This window comes from Typopeltis vanoorti, chromosome 6 (assembly GCF_054136105.1).
Source record: "Typopeltis vanoorti isolate ZY-2024b chromosome 6, IOZ_Tvanoo_1.0, whole genome shotgun sequence".
NCBI classification, from domain to species: domain Eukaryota; kingdom Metazoa; phylum Arthropoda; class Arachnida; order Uropygi; family Thelyphonidae; genus Typopeltis; species Typopeltis vanoorti.
The window spans coordinates 104,153,078-104,175,405 of NC_143554.1; the positions used below are offsets into that span (position 1 = coordinate 104,153,078).

Sequence of the window (22,328 nt, forward strand, 5' to 3'; positions counted from 1 at the left end):
GCATCGTCAACGTATCTGAGCCAGATTGTCGGTCGAAGCGTGGCGGAATCAAGAGCCCTTTGCTCAAAGGTTTCCATGTAGAAGTTCGCGATTGGGGGGGGATAATGGTGAGCCCATGGCTGTACCTTCCTTTTGTAGGTAGAATTTGTTTTGCCACACGAAGTAACCGGACTTCAGTACGTGGGCAAAGAGGGCCATAATGTCGGGCGGAAATTTGTTCTGTAGTAGGAGAATTGTGTCATTGATGGGGACATTAGTGAAAAGGGCAGAAACATCAAAACTGACTAATAAGTCATCTTTGTCGAGTGTTATGTTTTTGATTTTGTTTATAAAGTGTTGTGTGTGTTTTTATGTAGGAGGGGGAATGACCTACCAATTCCTTGAGTGTTGCCGCTAATTTCTTGGCTAGGTGGTAATTGGGACTGTCTATTCCTTCCACTATTGGTCGAAGGGGCACATTTTGTTTGTGTATTTTCGAAACCCCATATATTCTGGGGGGGGTGGGCGTAGTGGGGTTTGAGTTTTTTAACTGTGTCTGGTGGCCCAGAAGTGACAGACTTTAGTAGATTTTCTGTTTTGTCCTTTATCCTTTTTGAATCAAGGCAAATGAGTGTGACTTGTGGAGTGCCTCAGGATTCCATACCTGGGCCACTACTACTCTTTAACATTTAGCATAAAAGAAAGGAGGCAACTGTTGTGTTTTAGTTTAATTTTCTCAAATTAAAGATTTCCTCGAATTCCTGTTTTTGATGAGATTCTTGGTAACTCTGTATGTTATGTACTGAACTTACATCCATCCATATCTTCCTGAGTCGCCTTCTTGGCCATTCCTGCTATCCACCAAATGCTACAATCCACATTTCTTCAACACTTATCCATAGCCAGCATCTTCTCTAGACCCTTTCCAATGTTTCCACATTACACTGAAAACCAGGTGACCAAATCTGAACACATTAGTACAAGTGTGGTCTGAATAGTGCTTTATACAGTGGCACAGCCACTTCATTGTCTATCCATGCTGGTGGCAAGGATACGGGGTGGCTGACAGACAGTTATCAGAGAGTGTTAGGTAGTGTTGTAGAATCAAGGCAAATGAGTGTGACTTGTGGAGTGCCTCAGGATTCCATACCTGGGCTACTACTACTCTTTAATTTGTATATTAATAATAGTGTGGAAGATTTAAGGTTGGATATTCAGATATTTGCCAATAATACAAAACTGGGGACTGTAACAATTGATAAAGGTGATGTAGATATTCTGCAGGATGATTTAAATAAATAGATAGTGTGGGCAAAGGACAATGGTTATCAATTTAATGTCGTAAAATGTAAGGAAATTAACTTCAGGGTGAAAAGATTACATACTGTATATCATACTGATTTATTAGATTACAAAAAATTGACAAGGCTAGATATCTGGGGAGTGGTGGTGAATAGAGGTTTGAAGTTCAAAGGATATTGCAAAAGTTGGCAAAATAGCTCAAAGGATTAGGATAACTTGGACACCAAGGAACACACTGACAAGTAACGATAGGGAGGCTATTATCTCTCTTTATAATGATTTGATTGATATAATATGATTTGGCCACATCTTGACTACCATGCACAGATATGGTCACTTGGGTTTCTTGGGGAATATGTAATGGTGAACAATATTCAGAGATGAGTAACAGGTTTGTGGAATGCTCCCTATGAGGATAGATTGAGGGTGTGGGGACTGCATAGTTTAGCAAGCAGGTGGATGAGAGGGGGCATGACAGAAATTTATAAGTTACTAAAAGGATTCTATAAGACTGACACAAAAGAAATTTGTCAATACACGAGGCCTAAGGGGGTGATCCCTGGAAGTTGTGTTAGAGTGTGGATAGTAAGGGTGTGCAGATTAGGTTCTTTGCTTGGAGAGTGGCAAATGAGTGGAATGGATTGAGCATAATTCTTTTTTAAATATATATAAGTGGTGAGAAAGAAATTCATCTATATATTAAAAAGTTAAATTATTCTAGTATAGATAGGAAAATATATATATACAGTATATACAGAAATATGCATATAACAACAACCCATATGTTTTCTTCTTATTTAGCCTGCTTCTAGAAAGTTAAGGGGGGGGGGGATATAGCCCACTAAATTTTCTAGTTCTTTCCATCTTAACAATGTCCACCATCTCATGTTAAATTTTCTAAGATCATCCCTCTATCTCATTCTTTGGAGACTTTTGTTTTCTCTTGGTATCTGTTGAATGCTCAATTTCGTCCACTTTCATCTGTCAATTTACTAATAAAATAATACAGAAAAGCCTAACTTAACACAAATTCGATATGCACAATAACCAGTTAGCATGATTGAGTGAAATGATACTATTTCCCACTTTAAGCAAGTGATTAATCAGTTAACATGATTTTTTTTTAAGCTATGCCAAATTTTACGTTACACGAAAATTTTTGTAATCAATCTGCAGTGAGCAGCGGCACTTGTCAATGTGGTAGGCAGCAGCCGGCGGCACTGCTGTGACTCAAAGCTATAAGTAAGTGCATGTGTGAACTCTGTTCTCTTGCTCAATCACTTTTTCCTTCATTTTGCTTTAATTTATATACCTATAAGACTTTATCATATTCAACTCCTGATATGGAAAAGAGAAAGACTGATAAAAAAAAGCAGCAGTAATAAAAAGAGAAGAAAAGTAATTACGTTAGAGGAAAAGCTGGAAGTTATTAAGAGACATGAAAGTGACACCAGTAATACCATGATTGTCCGAGACCTGGGATACAGTGAGTCTACAGTTTGGACTATATTAAATATGAGCAAAGCATACAAAAAACAAGTTGCTACTGCTTCTTTAAGCATGCAGTTTGCCCAAAATAGAAGCCATTCAACATGATTGTGATGGACCTCCTATTACTCTGGATTGAGAATTGTAACCAAAAAGAGAATACCTCTTAGTACAAGGAATATTCAGGAAAAAGCTCTCAATATTTTTACATCATTTAAAAGAGACCAAATTTCAACAGGAATGTGAAAGCTTTATTGCGAGTTTAGGATGGTTTGACCATTTTAAAAATAGAGCCAGACTGCATAACATAAGAATAACTTGGGAATCTGCTCATGCTAATAAAGATTCTGCAGCCAAGTTTCCTGAAGAATTACAAAGGATAATTCAGGTGGCTGATTATGACAATTGTCAAATATTCAACGTCAACGAAACTTATCTCTTTTGGAAGTGTATACCAAGAAAAACTTTCCTAGCTAAAACGGAAGCATCTCAACCAGGATACAAAGTATCTAAAGATCATCTTACACTTTTATTACGAGGCAATGTAGAAGACGACCTTAAACTCAAGCCTATGTTAGTTTATTGTGTACAAAATCCAAGATCTAACTTTATTGAAGAAATCAGCACAAATGGAAAAGAACTTGGATTTGATGAACTGGATAATGACAATGAGAAACTTGCTCGATTCCCATTCAGAACAGTTAAGCATGAATGATCTTTTTCATTTAGAACAGCGTGCATATGAAGAAGAAGATAAGGAGTGCGAACAAGAAGAAAATGGTATGACTAGGAAATTAACTGCAAAAGAGCTTGAGCTAGTTTTCAATCACACTGACCGTGCTAAGGAAATTTTGTTTGATGCTGATCCTGATATGGAAAAAAGCTTCGAAGTCCGCCAAAATCTTGATAAACCGATCGCCAACTATTGCAAATTGCATGACAAAATGAAAAAGTCGAGCACTATTCAAACATCTTTACTTAATTTTTTTGTAAAAAAAGTAGCTGAATGAAACATTTACATTTAAATAAAAATTTAAGCAATTGATTTTTATTAACTTTGATGATTTTATCCTCTAATATAGCTAATAATTTTTTTTCTTTTCAAATTTATGCTAACTGATGGATGAATTATAATTATTCCTATTGTTTACTGTATTCGCTTAATGTGATTTCACTTTAGCATGCATTAATTGATGAATTAATTAATCATGTTAAGTGAGGTTTTCCTGTATTTACATACTTTACAAAGCTTCACCATATCCTCTACTCTAGTTATCTCTCTCTCTCTAATTCTATCCTTTTTTTTTTTGTTATGTGGAGCATTCTTCTCTCCATTGCTTTCTGAGCTATACACAAACCTGACATCCTGTTTTTAGTCACTGCCCATGTCTCACTTCCATAAATAAACAAAGGAATATCAAAGAGTTTACTTTTTCTATCAAATCAATTAACAGATAATCTTCATACAACTAAAATTCTTTGTTTTCTTGTGTGATTCTTCTATTTATTTCTTTATCTGCATTACTCACACAGATAATGTTTATATGAAGGTGAGCCAAGATGCTCTCTTTATGACCAGGTACATATCAAAAGGTTCATGAGTCTATCTTTGAAAAGAATTTTACTTGGAAAAGAATTTTATACAAAAAAACAGGATGCCAAAACTGTCTTCATGGTCTTCTTCTTCTTCTTCTGGGTCTTTCAGTTGGTATGGAGAGAGAGAAAGATCGATGAAAACAGGTAAAGGTGGATGTTAAGTTGGTGTCCCCAAAAACCTTATCTCACTTTTCTGAAACTTTTCTTTATCAGAGGTTTTTGCTGGTTCTCTTTGAGAATGACAGTTTTTAGGCAGAATGCAATCTTGTCAAATATATCATAATATTGATCAAAGGCATGTTGTCCCAAAACTATTGATAGTATTAACTACACACAGAAATGATGCTTAATCTATGGGAACTTTGAACCATGTATAAATATGGTTTGACTGGTGGTTTTGTACAGAAGAATGTTGGTATTTGCAGTAATGATGAGGTTAGATTTCCAGTTAGTAGTTAGGCTTTTAGAATCACCGTCTCAGTTAAGGTATCAATGTAAAAAACAAAGGCACCGAAAGTATCTTTTACTTCTTCAAAAGTGTGGTCATTTGGCTTAATGTTTCATTTTATTCCGTTTTTTAGGACTTTAGTTTTACTGCCATTGACCACTAACCTAATCCATAATGCCTTTTTACATAAATTATCTAGGTGAGTTCGGCCACTCTGAATGTTAGGATTGATTCACATATCATCTGCAAAGAGAAACTGCTTATATGTGCCTTGCCAAATCTTCAAGAGGTTATTACATTCCCATTTCCTGTGAGTCTAAAAATATAGTCAAGGGTAATAATAGATATGGTGCCAAAGAAACTTCCTGAAGAACTCCAATAGAATGAAGAAAGCTCACAGTCACCTCACCATTAATTGTTAGTCTGCCATGGTTTAATTATTTTCAAGGGTACGACATATGCATATACAAGGGTATGGCAGCTGAGAATTTTTAACAACAATTGTCTCTTGAAGACTTTTGAAAAATCTACAAAGCTTAAAATTACAGGAAGGTTTTTGTCTTGCTCCATCTAGCTGAATTCTAAGTCAGTGGATGTTGAAAAGTGTTTAAGAAGCCTGATTGATTTTTGAGCAAAAGAGGTTTAATTTGGTTTAGAAGCATTGGTTCCTCTAATTTTCTGGGTTGTTTATATTGACTTTGGAGGGGGGAGGATAATGTTTTTAGTCTCTGCCATCAGGCTTTCCCTAAAATGTGAGAAATGTTAGATATAGTAGAACTATATTACAGATATTGAGTAGTTATTTTCAAACCTTTCTACCATGTGTAATAAATAGCCTCTGTCATTATACCATCCAACAGGTATTTTCTCATTCTTTTGTGTTTTAATACAATTTCAAATTCTTGCATTGAAAAATTATTATAAATAATGGGAAGGTTTCTTTTGAATTATTATTTCTGACAAAGCAACTGTAGTGAAGCTCACTGGTGTACTATTCAAGCTTTTCAAACTCTCCTTGTAAAACATTTCTCTCTCTCTCTCATATCATCTATGGAATCTCACTGGCCATACCAGCTCATATATCAAAAACAATCTTCATTTCAAAGAGAAAATCAAAGATTTACATTTATCTAATAATGAGACTATGTTTTTTTTTTCTTTTGATGTAGTCTGCCTATTCGACAGCATACCAATACAAGAGACTCTTCAGTTTTTTACAATCTGATTTCCCAGAAGACATTTTCAAACTATTTAAATTTACCATCAATGCAGGCTATTTTATATGGCATAATAAATTATTATTATTATTATTATTATGTAACACTTCAAGAAGACCAAGGATTCATCATGGGAGGGCACTCTACTCCACTATGCCACACATCTCCCCCCCCCCCCACTACCAAATATAACTTGCCTTCGCATGTACCTTGTACTCCTGATTTTACTTTATGAAAAAAGAAATTAAGTTTTGCATATACCTCATGCATGTAAAAAGTATAAAACTTTAAGAAAAGATAGTGAATATTGTTATGGCAGTTTCAGATATTTTGAAATTCAGCTGAAGAGAATCAGCATTTCAACCCAACAATCATTGGCTTGCCTTTGTTGTTGAGTTGCATGATCTTTAATTAATATTGCACTAATCATATGCATAGAGATGGAAGCAACAGTAGAGGAAATGTGGGAGTGATAGCATTGACTTTTACTTGATCTTGGATTGCGAAGGGGTGGAACGGTGAATGAGTTGAAGTTTAGTGATAAGTGCGCATGCACAGCCAGACATCCCCCTCTGCTTTCATTTCTCATTAGTCATCATTTGTGAAGGATTGTTCATAACGTATCTCAAGTCTTGTAAATTACTGGTAATTTCTGTTTGAAATATGAAGAAACATTAAATTACAGTGCTGATTTTAGACTCAAAGTTATTAATTTTGCAGAAAAACATGGCAATCAAGCAGCAGGGCATGAGTTTACAGTGACTGAGTTTAATATGCAATATTGGCATAAACAGAAACAAAACTCAATAAATCAAGAAAAGCATTCTGAGGACCTAAAAGTCGAAAGTTTCTTGCACTGGAGGACAATTTATTCGAATATGTTTTAGGTTTGTATAAAGATAGTTGCTATGTTTTGCATGAAATGTTACATTTCAATGTGAGTTAGCTACAAAAAGAAGCATCAGTCACACAGATCTGAAAGTGAACTGAGATTGGATCACAAGATTCATGAAGAAGAAAAGTGTTTCCTTTTATCAAAGGACATCCCTTTGCCATAGAATACTAAAAGATTTTGAGCATAAAGTGATGGATTTTCATCGCTATGTGATTCAACTTAGGAGGAGCAATATCTATACATTATCACAAATAGCCAATGCCAATCAAATATCCCTCAATTTCAACATGATGTATCAAAAAACAATAACAGAAAAAGGTGAAAATCACGTGATAATGCACACAACTGAAGGTGAAAAACAGCAATCCACTTTCGTGCTTGCATTTACTGCAGATAGAAGGAAGTTGCTTCCTTACTTAATATTGAAAAGGAAAACAATGCTGAAGAGGAAATTTCCCCCTAGAATTCACGTAAGAGTTCAAGGTTGATGGACATTACAACAGTTCAAGGTTGATGGACACTACAACAGTTCAAGATTCAATTAGAACAGTTTGGGATAAACCACCAGGGGTCTTATTTCAATGCCCAGTTCTCCTTGTGTGGGATAGTTTCCATGAACATTTAGGACCTGAAATAATGAAACAATTTTCAGATGTAAAGACCTATGTGGGCATCATTCCTGGTGGTTTGCCTTTGGATATATCAGTCAACAAAGCATTCAAGAACTATGTATGAAAAGTCTACACAGAGTAGATGGCAGCCAGTGGCTACGACCCAACTCTGAAAGAGACCATTATCAGAACTGTTGTGCAACTGGATTTTGAGAGACTGTGATATGATTTCACCAGAAATAATTGTGAAGTTTTTTTAAAACCAGCATCTCTAATGCCATGGATAGGAGTGAAGATGGTGCTATTTTGGTCAATGACCTTAACAATGCACACAAAGAAACTACTCTTGAGACTGGAAGTAGTGATAGTAAATAGGAGATTCTTGGTAAGTCATACCTGTTTTCAGTTTTTTTTTAATCATGGTGATTTTATGATTCTGAAATGATAAAAAGACAAGTAATAATGAAACTGTTTGTCACAACTACCAGCAACAACATTTACCACCCACCATCAACAATGGTATTTTTTGTATGTAAATTGCATGTTCTGATGGACGCTTTGTAAGTACGTGGGATGAAAAACTTGAGTTTCCAGAAGAAAAAAACCCTGCTACTTCCCATATGAGATCAACTAACTTACCTTCAATTAAAAAAAAAAAAAACATAAAAATTCCTCTCATCATGATGAAAATCAACTGATTAACTGATTATTTAATGGAGCATCTAGAAAGGGAACTCTTTGATGCCACACTTCCTCAGCCTCATATATGATTATGTTTTGATAATGATATAGTTGCAATATGGTCCCACACTGAATCAAAATTACTACAGTTCCCAGAGAAAATAAACTCCTTGCACTCCCATATCAAAGTTTGCTCTTGAATGTGAATCCAATAACCAAGTACCCTTTTTTTGGATACTGTAATAATTCATAATCCCACAGGTCATGTTGATTTTTCAGTTTATCAGAAACTAACTTTTACTGGCAGATACATTCACTCATCCTCCCACCATCATTCATCACAGAAAATGAGCATTATCAAATGTCTTGTGCACAGAGCTCATACGATCTGCTCTTCTGATACCCCTTTTGTTTGATAAACTGAATAAAATTAAAAGCAATCTGATATGTATTGGATACAACAAAAGTATCATTCAAAAAAATAACTGGTAATTATCATCCTTCTACCAGACTATTACTTGATGTGAAAAGAATTTCAATACCCTACTTAAAGGAGTCTCTGAAACAAACAAGTAAGGATTCTTCATAAATTCAATCTATATGCTTCCTTCAAACTAGCTCGGAAACTGTCTTCCTTCCAACATCAACAAAGGCTATATATTAAGTAGGGTATTGAAATTCTTTTCACATCAGATTACTACAGTCTGGTAGAAGGATGATAATTACCAGTAATTTTCTGAATTTTATTTTTGTTGTATCCAATACATATCAGATTGCTTTTAATTTTATTCAATTCATCTAACAAAAGGAGATCAGAAGACCAGAAGACACTTGATAATGACTGTTTTCTGTGATTAACAATGTAAAGGTTGGTTTTTGATAAACTGAAAATTCAACATGACCTGTGGGCTTATGAATTAATAAAGTAAACAAAAAGGGTAGTTGGTTATAAGATTCACATTCAAGAGTGAACTTCAAATGGGAGTGCAAAGAGTTTATTTTAATTGAGCATCTAGAGAAAGAACTCTTTGACACTATATAGTGTCTGATAGTATTCTGCCCTGATTAGAAATGAAGAAAATCAATACTATATTACATTTTTGGAAACTGACAAGTCTGGACTTGCTTCTCACACTATTGACACTAGGCACAGAGTTCTTTGGAACTGGACAGCAAGTTCAAATTTGATCATGTTTTTCTTGAAATATGTGAAACAATAAGAAATTATTATTATTATTATTATTTCATGACACTTCCAAGGAGTCCAAACACTCATCGAGGGGAGCGGGCACCTACTCTATAACTCTCCATCTCCACCAACTAGTATACCAAACTGCTACAACCATCATCATCATCTACTGCCCACCAGAACTATTTTTTTTGTTGTTGTCTGTAAATTGTATGTGTTCTGAAGACTGACTTGTCTGCATGTGAGATGAAAAACGTGAGTTTCCAGGAGAACAAAACCCTGCTACCTCCATATCATTCAAATCTGAACCAATCATATTGTATGCCAATATCCAAATTTTGGGAAGTGATCACTATTAATTGTTCTAAGTTTTTTGTCTTTTTTTATTAATAATTATTTTAATTATTTATTTAATTATACTATTTTTTTATCTATGCGACATACTACATTCTTTCTTTGAACTCTTAATAGGATTAAGATTTTAATACCCCATATCCTCCATACAGATTTGTCTATATGGGGGATTTTCATCCCCCATATAGACAAATCGGCTTTGAGAACACATGCAATTTAGACAAAAAATATGATAATAGTATCATTTTGCTGTAGTTGGATTAAGTGGTGGAGACAGAGAGCTGTAGAGTATGTGCCTTCCACTGATGAGTCTTTGGACTCCTCGGAGGTGTCACATATTAATAATAATCTTTTGAACATAGTTAATGTTCTATCTCTCTGAAGATGTCCACATAATGTTCGATGAAATACATAGGAGTTTTTGAATAATTTCCATGTAATATTTTTTACATGTGTAAGCTACGAAATGTACTTTAATATGGCTAATGCACATGTTCCATTAAAGCTATCAGTTAATTATATTATTAAATACATTAATGTAAATAATTAAAAATTCTATAAATTTCCAAATCATTATTCAACATCATCATCAAATTCTTGCCATACCCTCAAGGGGGTGTACAGGATATGATAGTACTACATGAAAAATTTACATCATTACTAACTTCCTATCTACAATTTTCCTCCAGATCAGTCTGTTACTTGTCAAGACTTATTATCAGATTGGATATTAGATTGGATTAGATATATTTCTGTCGTCTAAGGCACTTTGCACCATATCAATCCTATATCTTGGTCTTCCTGTGGGTCTTTTTCCTGCCAACCAGGCAGAGAACACTAGTTTTGCTAATATTTCTTTGCCCATTCTGTTTAAGTGACCATACCACCTGAGATTAGCTCTGCTAATGCATTCCTGGAAGTTCTTTCCTAATATCCTCGTTTTTAATATGATATTGCCATTGCTGTCATCTGTTCACACCTCTAATCTTTCTCAGGATTTTCATATCTTCAGTCTCTAGTCTTTGGTCAAGTGTTTCACTTCTGACCCAGCTCTCAGATCCATAAGTTAAAACTGGTTTGAACACGGTCTTGTATATAGCTAATTTGGTGTTTTGACTAATTTCTCTCTTATTCCATATGAATTTATTCAATTGACTTCCTACCATACCAGCTTTGTTAATTCTGTTGTCTATTTCCATATTTAATTTACCATCTTCACTAAAAATCGTGCCTAAGTAGGTGAAATGTTTTACTTGTTCCATAGGTTCTCTGTTCACAATGCAGTTGACATTTTCAATGATTCTGCCTATTTTCATTGTCTTTGTCTTTTTATTGCTGACCTTCATACCATATCTATTACAACAGTTATTCAATTTAGCCAGGGAATGTTTCAGACTTGTAGTGGATTTATTGATAAGTATAACATTGTCCACATAAAGCAAAGAGTTGACAGTAACATCTCCAATTTTGATATCATGTCTAATACCACTTTCCTTCATAATGTGATCCATATAGATAATGAATAACAGAGGGGATAATGTACATCCCTGTCTCACACTAGATTTAACATTAAACTATCTTCTTGTACTTCCTTCAATTCTAACTACTGACTTACAACTCAAATAAAGACTAAAGTATTGCTCGATATAATGCCCCATTGACACCATATAACGATAGAGCATTGAATAGCTTCTCTCTCTCTTGGCACCTTGTCATATGCCTTTTCCAAATCGACAAAACTTAAATAGAGATCTTTGTTATATTCACATGCTTCCTCAACTATTTGTCATAAAGTGAAGATCTGATCCTGACAGCCTCTATTTGGCCTGAATCCAGCTTGTTCTTCACAAGCTTTTTTCCACAATTCTTCTCAACCATTTCTCGAGTATACTTGCATATATCTTGCCAGGAACACTCAATAGGGAAATACCTCTGTAATTATCACATTCAGTTTTATTTCCCTTTTTATATGGGTACTATGAGAGCTCTACTCCAATCATCAGGAATTCGTCCCTCTCTCTCCAGGCCTTCAGAACTATACATTGTAGCCACTGCAAAACTTATATACCACCATACTTTAGCATTTCTGGTCGAATATCATCTGCTCCTGCTGACTTTCCACATTTAAAGCCTTTAATGGTTTTTTCTACTTCAAGTATGGATATGTATTCCTGATGGTATGTCTGTTGAGTGTTTTTATCACTGTGCTATCACTGCTTGTTACATTTAGCAATTTCTCGAAATAATTACTCCATACTTCAAGGATATCTTTTTCTCCTGTTTTCATGTCATCTTTATCATCTCTAACTCCTTTTTTTACAGCACTATTTCCTCCATTCCTAAGCTTCTTCAACAGCCTCCAGAATATTTTGCCACTTTCTTGATGCTTATTTTCTATGTTCTTGCCAAAGTCCACTCATGACTTTTGTTTAGCTAGGTTTACATAGTGTTTAGCTTTCTTAAATTTGTCTCTGTATTCTCTAAGAGCAAAAGCTGACTTATTTGCCAGGAATTTTTGATATGCTTTCTTCTTTTCCTTCACTGCTTCTTCTCTCCATGTGAATTTGTGCACATTTTTGTGTTGGAATATGGTGTTAGTAATAACCAGTCCATGTCCTAAGCAGAAATCCAACAGGCATTTGCCATTATTATTAGCTTTGGTTTTTTCTCCAAATTTTTCCAATATATTTTTGTATGTCTGACAATCGTTTCCTACTCTACTATTTAGATCCCCAACAAGGACCAACTTTTCCTTTTTCATTGTGTCGGTTGCTTTCTCTAAAGCATTAAAAAATTCTTCCCCGTCTACCTTAGTAGAACCTTCTATGGGACCATAGGCACAAATAAGTCTTATTGTGCAGTTACCCATTCTCATATTTGCCCACATCACTCTACTTGAGACTGCCTTCCATTCAAGAATATTAGCCTCATATTTTGTGCAGAATACTATGGCTACTCCTTCTTTTCCTTGATTGTTATTGCCTGAATATAACATTTTGTATTTATTGCTCAGAAAGATCTCACCAGTTTTGGTCTTTTTTGTTTCAGTCATCCCTATTATGTCGATCTGGTACTTATCTAATTCCTCATCTAGCTCCATTTCTTTGACATTCAGGTTTCTTATGTTGATAGTATACCGATCTTTAACTCTGGTGATGTTGAGTTGGAGTGTGTTTTCAGATTTGTTCCAATAGCTGACTTTTCGCTGTTTCCTGGTTTCGTGGTCCCCTGGCAAAAACAACGGAGGCCTTGCTTAACTGGGCGATGCCGCAGCTGGCATGAAATTTTGTCATGTTGTACCATCATTTTGTATTTTGGTTTAAGCCAATAAGAATACAATTTGGTCGGTTAAATCCCAAATTGCCAGCCCATCCTCGTTCCTTCAGTATCCAGGTAAACACCCAACAGGATGCACCACAAGAAGGTGAGTATTGGACATTAGGTCAGAAGCCCTGGTCGGTTCTCCGCATTCCTTTAAAGGCTAAGTGGAGGTCTCCTCTCAGTTATACAGCTTGACCCTTAAGCACCCCAAATCATTATTCAGGTATTGTATATAAATTTTCCTAAATTATGCTGAGAAACTTACGATAAAAATAGTGATCAATCAATCAATAAATGTACACAGAATTGCAAGAAAACTGCAAGTAATTTATATTTTTGGATGCTTTTCTAACTTACCGATTTTAGGTCGTTTTTGAAATGTTTTATTCCATAATTCCTATGCACTTTTGGAGAAAAAAGAACAAACTGGTGCATATAGCAAATTACACTGACAGCTAATCGGCGTCCAACACCACTGATTCCTGCCATAAGCAAAGATCCTCCAGGATGGGTTAAAACACGGTCAACTCTGGCCATATTATCAAGAACCTCTTGACAGACAACAATATTCACTTCTCGTACCTCATGTGCTAAAAATAATAAATAAAACTCAATGAAAAACAGAAATAATAAATGAGTGCCAATTAAAAAAAAAAATAAACGAATCCCTTATCGAAACGGTACCATATCAAATATCATACCAAATAACAACATATAAATATACAGTAAATCACTCGTTATCTATCCAGTGGTCAGATACTGAATTATTTAATGTATTATTTCACCTTTTTATTATGCTGGCAAATTTGCTAATTTAATCTGATCACAATGACAAATTTCTCATGCTGTATTGTACTTGAACTAGGGGTTAGGATGTGAGATATCATATACTTCAGCGGCAACTGAGAGAAAGCAAATACACACATGATTTATGACTTCATTATTCTGATTCATCTTTTGAAGAGTCTCCATAGCACACTGGAAGAATGACGGTACATTGCATCTTTTGACTGGAAATGGACTCATACAACCTGTTTTGTACTTGGCAGACAAGCCAGATACTGTTTTGTGTGTATGTGTGACAAATTAAACCACAACAGTGTGTGTGTGTGTGTGGGAGGGAGGGAGGGCGGGAACTAACATGTTTGTTTCTGGATATATTAAAAACCATTAATTAAAGTGAATCCTATATATATATATATGGTTGGTATATTTAATTAGGATCCTCACCATATTATCCTTACATACTTAGTCAATTGTGAGTCACATCACGGTAGTCAGCTTCCTGTATGGAGACAACACATAATGATGATGATATTTTAATTACTAAAAGGTGTAAATATGTGAGGTTTAATGAGTTATGAATAAAAATTCACAGCAATAACTGGCACATAGAAAGGAAGGGGATATAGGTGTGAACAGAAATACTTTCATTAGAGAAAAATAAATTATTAATTTACAGTTCTGGTGCTATATGTGTCAATAAGTTGCTACGAGGAGAAATGAATTATGTCATCCTAAAATGTATGCACATGCATGCTAACATTTATGATACACATAATTAAAAACTTAATGGGAGAGGGAGAGAGAGAGATTTATTCGTAAAATATAAGTAACTAACTAATGATGAACAACACGCATATACATTGGTAGCTTGGTAAATCCGTGTGTAGAGGCTTAAGTGCTGTGAGGGCATCATGTTGGAGGCTTAATGGATTGTATACAGCACTCAGAAAGGATTAAAACAGAATTTACTTCTTCCTATATTTCGTTTCAGTCAATGAGACATCTTCAGGGATTACAAAAAAACTAATATAACATAAATACAAAAAGATCAGCTCCCTCCTCTCTCAGTGCCTAGAGTCTATAAAGTACCCTGTTTCTGTAAACTGAGGTGCTTTGGACAGGCAGGCAGATCAGCTATTATCCACCTGGAAGAATATAAGTCATACATCTGCAACCACGACTATGGTCAGTCAGGCCTCACTGACCATGTCTTGGATACAACTCACAGGATCTTATGGGAAAAAACCACCATGCTCCACCACAGCAAATTCAAAAGAGAGAGACTATTCTTAGAATCAGCAGCAGCTCTCAGGAATCAACCAAATCTTAACAAATATGGTTGCATTAAGCTTCCTAAGATTTGGGAAATGCTTATCACCAGATGTCCCACTTTACATTCCAGGCCACCTACACCTGCCCTTAGAGGGCGCTCCACCAAGATAGGACTTTAGTGTCACCCACGTGGTTGGGCATAGTTTTGTTTGTTATTTGTATTTATGTTACATTAGTTTTTTCTAATGTAATTTAGCTGACTTCGTAATCTCTGAAGATATCTCATTGACTGAGACGAAATATAGGAAGAATTAAATTCTGTTTTAATCCTTTCTGGGTGCTGTATACAATCCATTAAGCCTCCAACATGATAGCTTGGTAAATGTCTAAATTAACATTGATGAACAAATAATTTTGATCAGATGATTTATCTGGGAATGGAATGAATTATGTGTGCATTTATAAAGATCTTCTAAGCAGGCAAATCATCTGTTTTTTTCTTTTTTTTGTGTGTGTGTGTGTGTGTGTGTGCGTGCGCGAGCTTATTATGTGTATTTATTTCTATTTTTTAATTTCTATTTTGTTTTTTATTTTCTAAGAATTTCTTTTATTCAGTAATGAATCTGATCAATGTACACTACTTTTATACAGTAATAAATTTCTGACATAATTATTATTATTATGGCGACTCTAAGGAGTCCTTAGACTCATTGAAGGAGGCCCTAAACATCACGTCCATCACAACTATTCGACATTCACACAGTATCTATCATACTTTGCCTTGAACTCATTCACTGTCATAGCACCCACAACAGACTCCAGCAGATTATTTCACTCATTCACCACTCTAAAATTAAAAAACTCAGCTCTAACTCCCTTACTAACCACACTCTTGCCCAGCTTCCATGGATGTCCCCTAATCCTCCCACAACCAGTTCTGTTCACAAAAATATCCTCTAAACCAATTTCTATAACCCACAAATCTTCAACCTGTTTTAATAACGTTCATTCCATAGACCTGCTGCTGCTAATCTTTTCACCTCAAAATGCATAACCTTACATTTTGCCACATTAAAGTGACATCCATTCTCCTTAGCCCATACCTCCAATCTATCCAAATCATCTTGCAAAATTTTGACATCTTCTGCATTCACTATTGCCCTACCCAACTTAGCATCATCAGCGAACAAATGAACTGTTCCTCTCAGATCCTTCCCTATATCGTTAACGAACAAATTAAACAACAGTGGTTCAAGAACATAACCTGCAGCACACCACTAGTCACAGGCCATCTTCTGGACTCTACTCCTAAGTAAACTACTCTCTTGTATCTCTCCATCAAAGACCCTCCTATCCATCTCATCAACCCTATATCCATTCCCATATGTTGCAGTTTACGGATTAGACTTCCTGTCAAAGGCTTTAGACAGATCCAGCAGTATCACTGTAAACCCATTACCCTTATCCGGTTCAGCCGTCACTGTGTTATAAAACTTGAGCAAGTTACTGAGGCATGATCTACCCTTCACAAAGCCATGCTGATCCCAATACAGTATCTCATTTTCATCAATCCATTCCTGTATTTTACCCTTGGCTACTTTCTCCAAGACCTTGACAACGACTCTTGATATGCTGATCAGTCGGTAATTTGCAACAGTAGTCTTGGATCCTCCTTTATGCAGTGGAACTATTTTTCCCCTCTTTCCATCCCTTCAGGACTAAACCAGACCCGAGACTCAGATTAAATAATAAGGTTAAGGGCACTGACAATTCTTTAGCCGCTTCATGTAATACCCATGTTGATATACCATCCAATTCCACAGATGTATTCACATTAATGTTCTGTAATAGACTATTCACCTCCACTTCATTCACCACAATTCCCATATAAACTAATGGTTCCTTCATTCCTTCAACGTCACCACCTGTATGATATACTCTTGCAAAGTGCTCACTCAGTAATTCCACTATATCGACTGATTCGGTGACCTCACTACCATCAGCATTCCTTAAAATCATTTTGCCATGTACAGTGTTTCTTTTACTAGCAGCATATTGAAAAAACTGTTTGGGATTCTCTTTAGTTTTCATGGCTAATTTCCTTTCATAATCTGTTTTTGCCTTTCTCACCACACTCGTTACCCTTCTGGCTTGCACTTTATACCATTCATGTGCCTGCAGGTCACCTTTCTCCTTAAATTCCTTCCACAGTTGTTTCTTTTTTTTGCAACTCAAGTTTAATGGTGTTATTCATCCATTTAATCCCCTACTTGATTTACTATTCGAACTCTAGGTATACAGTCCGCCATAACCTCCTGCAAATGCTCCTTGACTACTTCCCATGCCCTATCAACATCCAACCCTTGCAGTTTTACCTGCCATGGCACTGAACCAAGCAATCTCCTAAGCTTGTCATACTTGCCAGCACGGTAATTTCACATGTACCCTGTCTTAATTGAAAATTTCACACCTTTAGCCACCTCCCAGGTCAAGACCCTATGATCACTCTCACTAATAGGTGGCAACATGGCCATATTCATTACAGTCACATTCTCAGATGCTATTACTAGGTCAAGCAATCTCAAACCCCCTAGTATTTTCCATTACATGCTGTCTCAGATAGTTATCCCTCAGTAACTGAATAAAATCCAGTTCCTTTCTCACAAGTGTCCTCTCCTCCTTCCAATCAATGTTACTATAGTTGAAATCCCCCATAATAATTACCCTCCTTCCACTCATTTCCTCAATTTGCCTATGCATACTATCTCCACCATGTATTCCATCACCTGGTCTATAACAGCACCCAACTGTACATTTTGTTCCGTTAGTCTCAATCTCACACCAAATAGCCTCAAATGAGCTCCTTTCACTATCCTGCAATACAACTTCTATTCTCCTTGGTTGCAGTTCATCAGCTATCATCAATAACACTCCTGCCCCCATTTTATTCTCTCATTCTGTCCCTCCTGAACACACTATATCCTACACATTCTATCCCACTAACTATATCATCTTTGGTCAGCATGTTTCACTAATGCCAATTATCTGTGGCCAGGAAGAGCCAACCAAGGCCAAAAATTCTTCCTTCTTATTCATAATACTCCTGGCATTAGTATACATGAAATGCAGAGGTCCATTTGTCCCACCCCTATCTTGATGTGTTATACTAACTATTCCATTCTGATTTCTTGTCTTCGTACTGGCTCGGGCACATTATAAACATTCTTACACTCAACTGCCTCACTGATGTCTGCATATCCACTTCCACCCCCTCCTTAATAGTTCTAATTTCCCTGATTTTGCACATCCAGTCTCACTTCACTCAGCAACACTTTTTTCATACTTCACACACCAAATCCATTCAAATAAGTCATCCATCTAATACAAATCCTTTCATCCATCAAACTCACTCCAGACATCCATCAAACTCCACACCACACCATCTGCATAACGTGTGCATAAAGTCATTTGCGATTATGACCCTCCTTCTAAACTCTTCTCTGTCATACCGTGGCAACAGACTCACTATCCTAACACTGTCACTCTTTTCTTTCACTACCTCTAATAATTCCTTCACGTCCCCTCTCATATCAAATTTATCTCCTTTCAAGTCATTTGTTCCCACTACGACTATCATTTCTTTCACCCTCAGCCTCTGTGCACTAATACTCTCACTTACATCCTTAATTTTTGCACCCAGTAAGTACAATTTAGTCAAATTCTCATCTATCACACCTCTTACTAACAAGTCACTGTATAACACTCTTTCCTTCATTTCTGAAAAACACTCCCAATCATACACTTATTATTATTCCTTTCGTACACTTGTTTATTTCCGCTTGCCGGGGCACTCAGGAAAGAGTTGTGCAGTTTCTCCAACTGCCGCTTTGCCCTATGTATTACTCTGCATAACCATGTGATCTCACTCATTACAACTAATTTCTCATTGTTTTCATCATTCAAACCATTTTCTCTCTTACACTTCGACTCGGGAAAGAGTTTTGCAGTCTCTCCAACTGTCACTTCGCCCTATGTATTACTCCGCATAACCATGCGATCTCACTCATTACAGCTAATTACTCATTTTTTTCATCATTCAAACCATTTTCTCTCTTAGTATAATTACTTCCACTCTCTCTTTCATCGCTGCTTTCATTGCTATCTTGTACAACATCACAATTTACTGTCTTTTTCTCTCACATTCTGATTTTCTTCTACAACTATCTCACGGCCTGACCCACACTTCAATTCCTCACTTTCCTTACACTTTCGGCACAGTCTCCCACCACTATCATTATCTATCCAAACTCCAGCCTCTTTTGGGAATGCATACATATCACACGTCACACTGGACGAATTCCCTTACATTATAGTTTTTCAACAAAGTCTTGGTCACCATGTTTTTCGTCATTTGCTTGTAAAAGGACTACAAATGATGATCAAGGAGTGGGGGGGGGGCAGGATTAATTATTATTCACTGAAATAAATGAATTTTCACTCACTACACCTATTCTTTCTGAATGCTGGAATGAAAATGTTCTTTCCTACAAACATAATATTACACAACAAAGTAGAAGTTTTATTCTGTCATTAAATACAGTATAGAAACAATTAAGTCTATGTACTATATTTAGTTGTAATTAGTGTAATTAGACACAAATGGAATGAAAATTACCATGCACAGAAAAAAATAAAATTATTATTATTTTTTTCGTAACACCTCCAAGGAGTTCAAAGACTCATCGATGGAGAGCACCTACTCTACCTCTCAGTCTCTATCATCTACACCAATGCCATCTACTGCTCACCACACCACTATTAGTATTTTTTTGTCTGTAAATTGTTGTTCTAAAGGCCAATTTGTCTGCATACTGGATGAAAAAAACCCTGCAACACCCATATGAGATTGGCTAACTCACTTTCAGCTGAAAAACCCATATAAAGATTCCTCTCGTCACAATGAGAATCGAACCAGGTCTTTTCCAATCAAAGGACACAATGTACCGTAGTTTTTCCAAATGCGCTATTGAGGCACTTTCAAATTTTCAGCTGCAGAAAACGTGGTGATATAATGTGCTCATTGAGTGCAGAAATATATATATATATGTGTATATATATATATATATATATATATATATATAAAACTTGAAATCAACAGAATTACATTTAAGATTTTTTTGTATCATAAAGGCAATTTGCAAATTGCTTATTTTACAAATAAAATTCTACAAAAAATTTAAAAATTGATAATACCATATATTGAAAGCTTTGTTAAAATGCATCCATCTAACACAGACTGGATATAACATATGGTGATGTCTGTACTGGCATAAGCATATCAAAACAATTAAAGTTTAGGGATAATTGCAAAATAAAGTTTATGCTTAAAATTTTAAGAAAAAATCTAGCATGACACCCAATTACTGTTTTCATAATCAAGAGGATTTTGAAATAAATAAATTTTATCCAAGTGTAAGCAAACAAAGTTAAGGATTATGAAAACAATAAGCACTGAATTAAAGCATGATAATCAGATGAAATGTTTCCCAAATCCATAAAATGAAATAGATATTTTTAAATTTTAGCTTAATAATAAACAAATTAAATCCAAATTTGTGAGAAATGTCAACTATATGATATAAGTTCCCACAGAAGGTTCTTCTAAGAAGTGGAGGAATTTTTAAAATCATTAAAACAAGCAGCTGGCATAAAGAAAATGGAAAAAATGGTCCATGTTGGCGATCTGAACAGCAGAGTAAGAAATGAATCTCACCAGGCATACAGGAATGTTTTAGGAAAATTTGGAGAAAAGAGCAAAACGAATAACAACGGTAAGTATTTACTGGACTTCTGCTCAGGCCATGGACTAGTCATTACTAATACCATGTTCCAACATAAAGCTGTGCACAAGTTCAAGTGGAGAGAGAAGTAAGAAAAGCCTCATTAGACTAAATCACTGTTAATAGTGATACCTTCACAGCTGGTTCAGTATAACAAGAATGTACAGAGGATTTGAAATTGGAAGTGGCCATTACTTAGTGCTAAGCAGGATAAATATGAATATCACATTGAAAAGATCAGTATGCAAGAAATTTTTAAAAAGAATTAAAGTTGAGCAGCTTTTACAGGCAAACAGAAGACTCGACAATACAAACATTACTGAAGAAAAAATGAAATAGATTGAAACGAAGAACTAAATAATGAAGTCTTAGTGACAAACTCTGAAAAAGACATTGTCCATGCTAGACACAAGTAGTTAAAGAAACAGTTCTGGAAAAGAAGAAAGCATGCCAAAAGTTACTAGTAAATAAGTTGGTAGATGCCCTAAAAGAATACAGAGAAAAATGTAAGAGAACTAAGCTTTGTGTAAAAGTAGCTAAACATAAGTCATGGGAAGACTTAAGTAAGAATATAGAAAATAAATATCAGGAAGGCGGCAAAATGCTCTTGAGGCTATTGAAAAAGTTCAGAAATGAGGAAAAAGAGTATTGTAGAGGGAATCAAAGATAACAAAGGTGATATGAAAACTGAAGATAAGGATGTCCTAGATGTCTGGAATAATTAGTTTGAAAGACAGTTAAGCAAAACAAGAAAAATGGTGACAGAACCATACTAGAAATTTTAAGAGGAAAGCAATGAGGAGTGCATATCAATACTTGATGTAGAAAATCGATCAAAATCTTAAAATGTGGAAAGGAAACTGGAGTAGATGCTATTTGACTAGAAATGCTTAAGTATGGAGGTATAAATGTTCTGCAGTGGCTACACTGCATAATTCAGAAGGCCTGGAAAGAAGGTCTAATTCCCAGTGATTGGAATAGCACTCTTTTATGGTACCCATCTCTAAAAAAGGGAATACAGCTGAATGTGAGAATTAAAGAGAAATTTCTCTAGTAAGTGTTCCAGATAAGATTTATGCAAGCATACCTGAAAAGAGACTGAGAAAGATTGTGAAGAGAAACTGAAAAAGAATAAGCTGGGCCAAATAAAGGTTGTCAAGATCAGATTTTCACCTTATCACAAATAGCTGAGAAATCATGGAAATATCACCAAGATCTGTTACTTATGCATTTCTGAAAATTATGGAGACAACTACGTGTTTGAATAAAAACTTTAGTTTAATATAACTAAAATCTACATTTGACGTTTTGACCTTTATGTCAAGGTCATCTTCTGGAGCATACAACTA

The 22,328-nt window shown here is 35.5% G+C and overlaps 1 protein-coding gene across 1 annotated transcript in view; it reads right to left on the bottom strand.

Annotated features, from left to right (window-relative positions):
* Positions 1–22,328, bottom strand: part of btv (dynein cytoplasmic heavy chain beethoven) — a 1,245,321-nt gene that overhangs the window by 523,721 nt on the left and 699,272 nt on the right. The window contains exon 46 of the mRNA XM_090394552.1: positions 13,435–13,671. Within this exon, the coding sequence (XP_090250678.1) occupies positions 13,435–13,671 (237 nt within the window). The remainder of the gene's footprint in view (positions 1–13,434; positions 13,672–22,328) is intronic.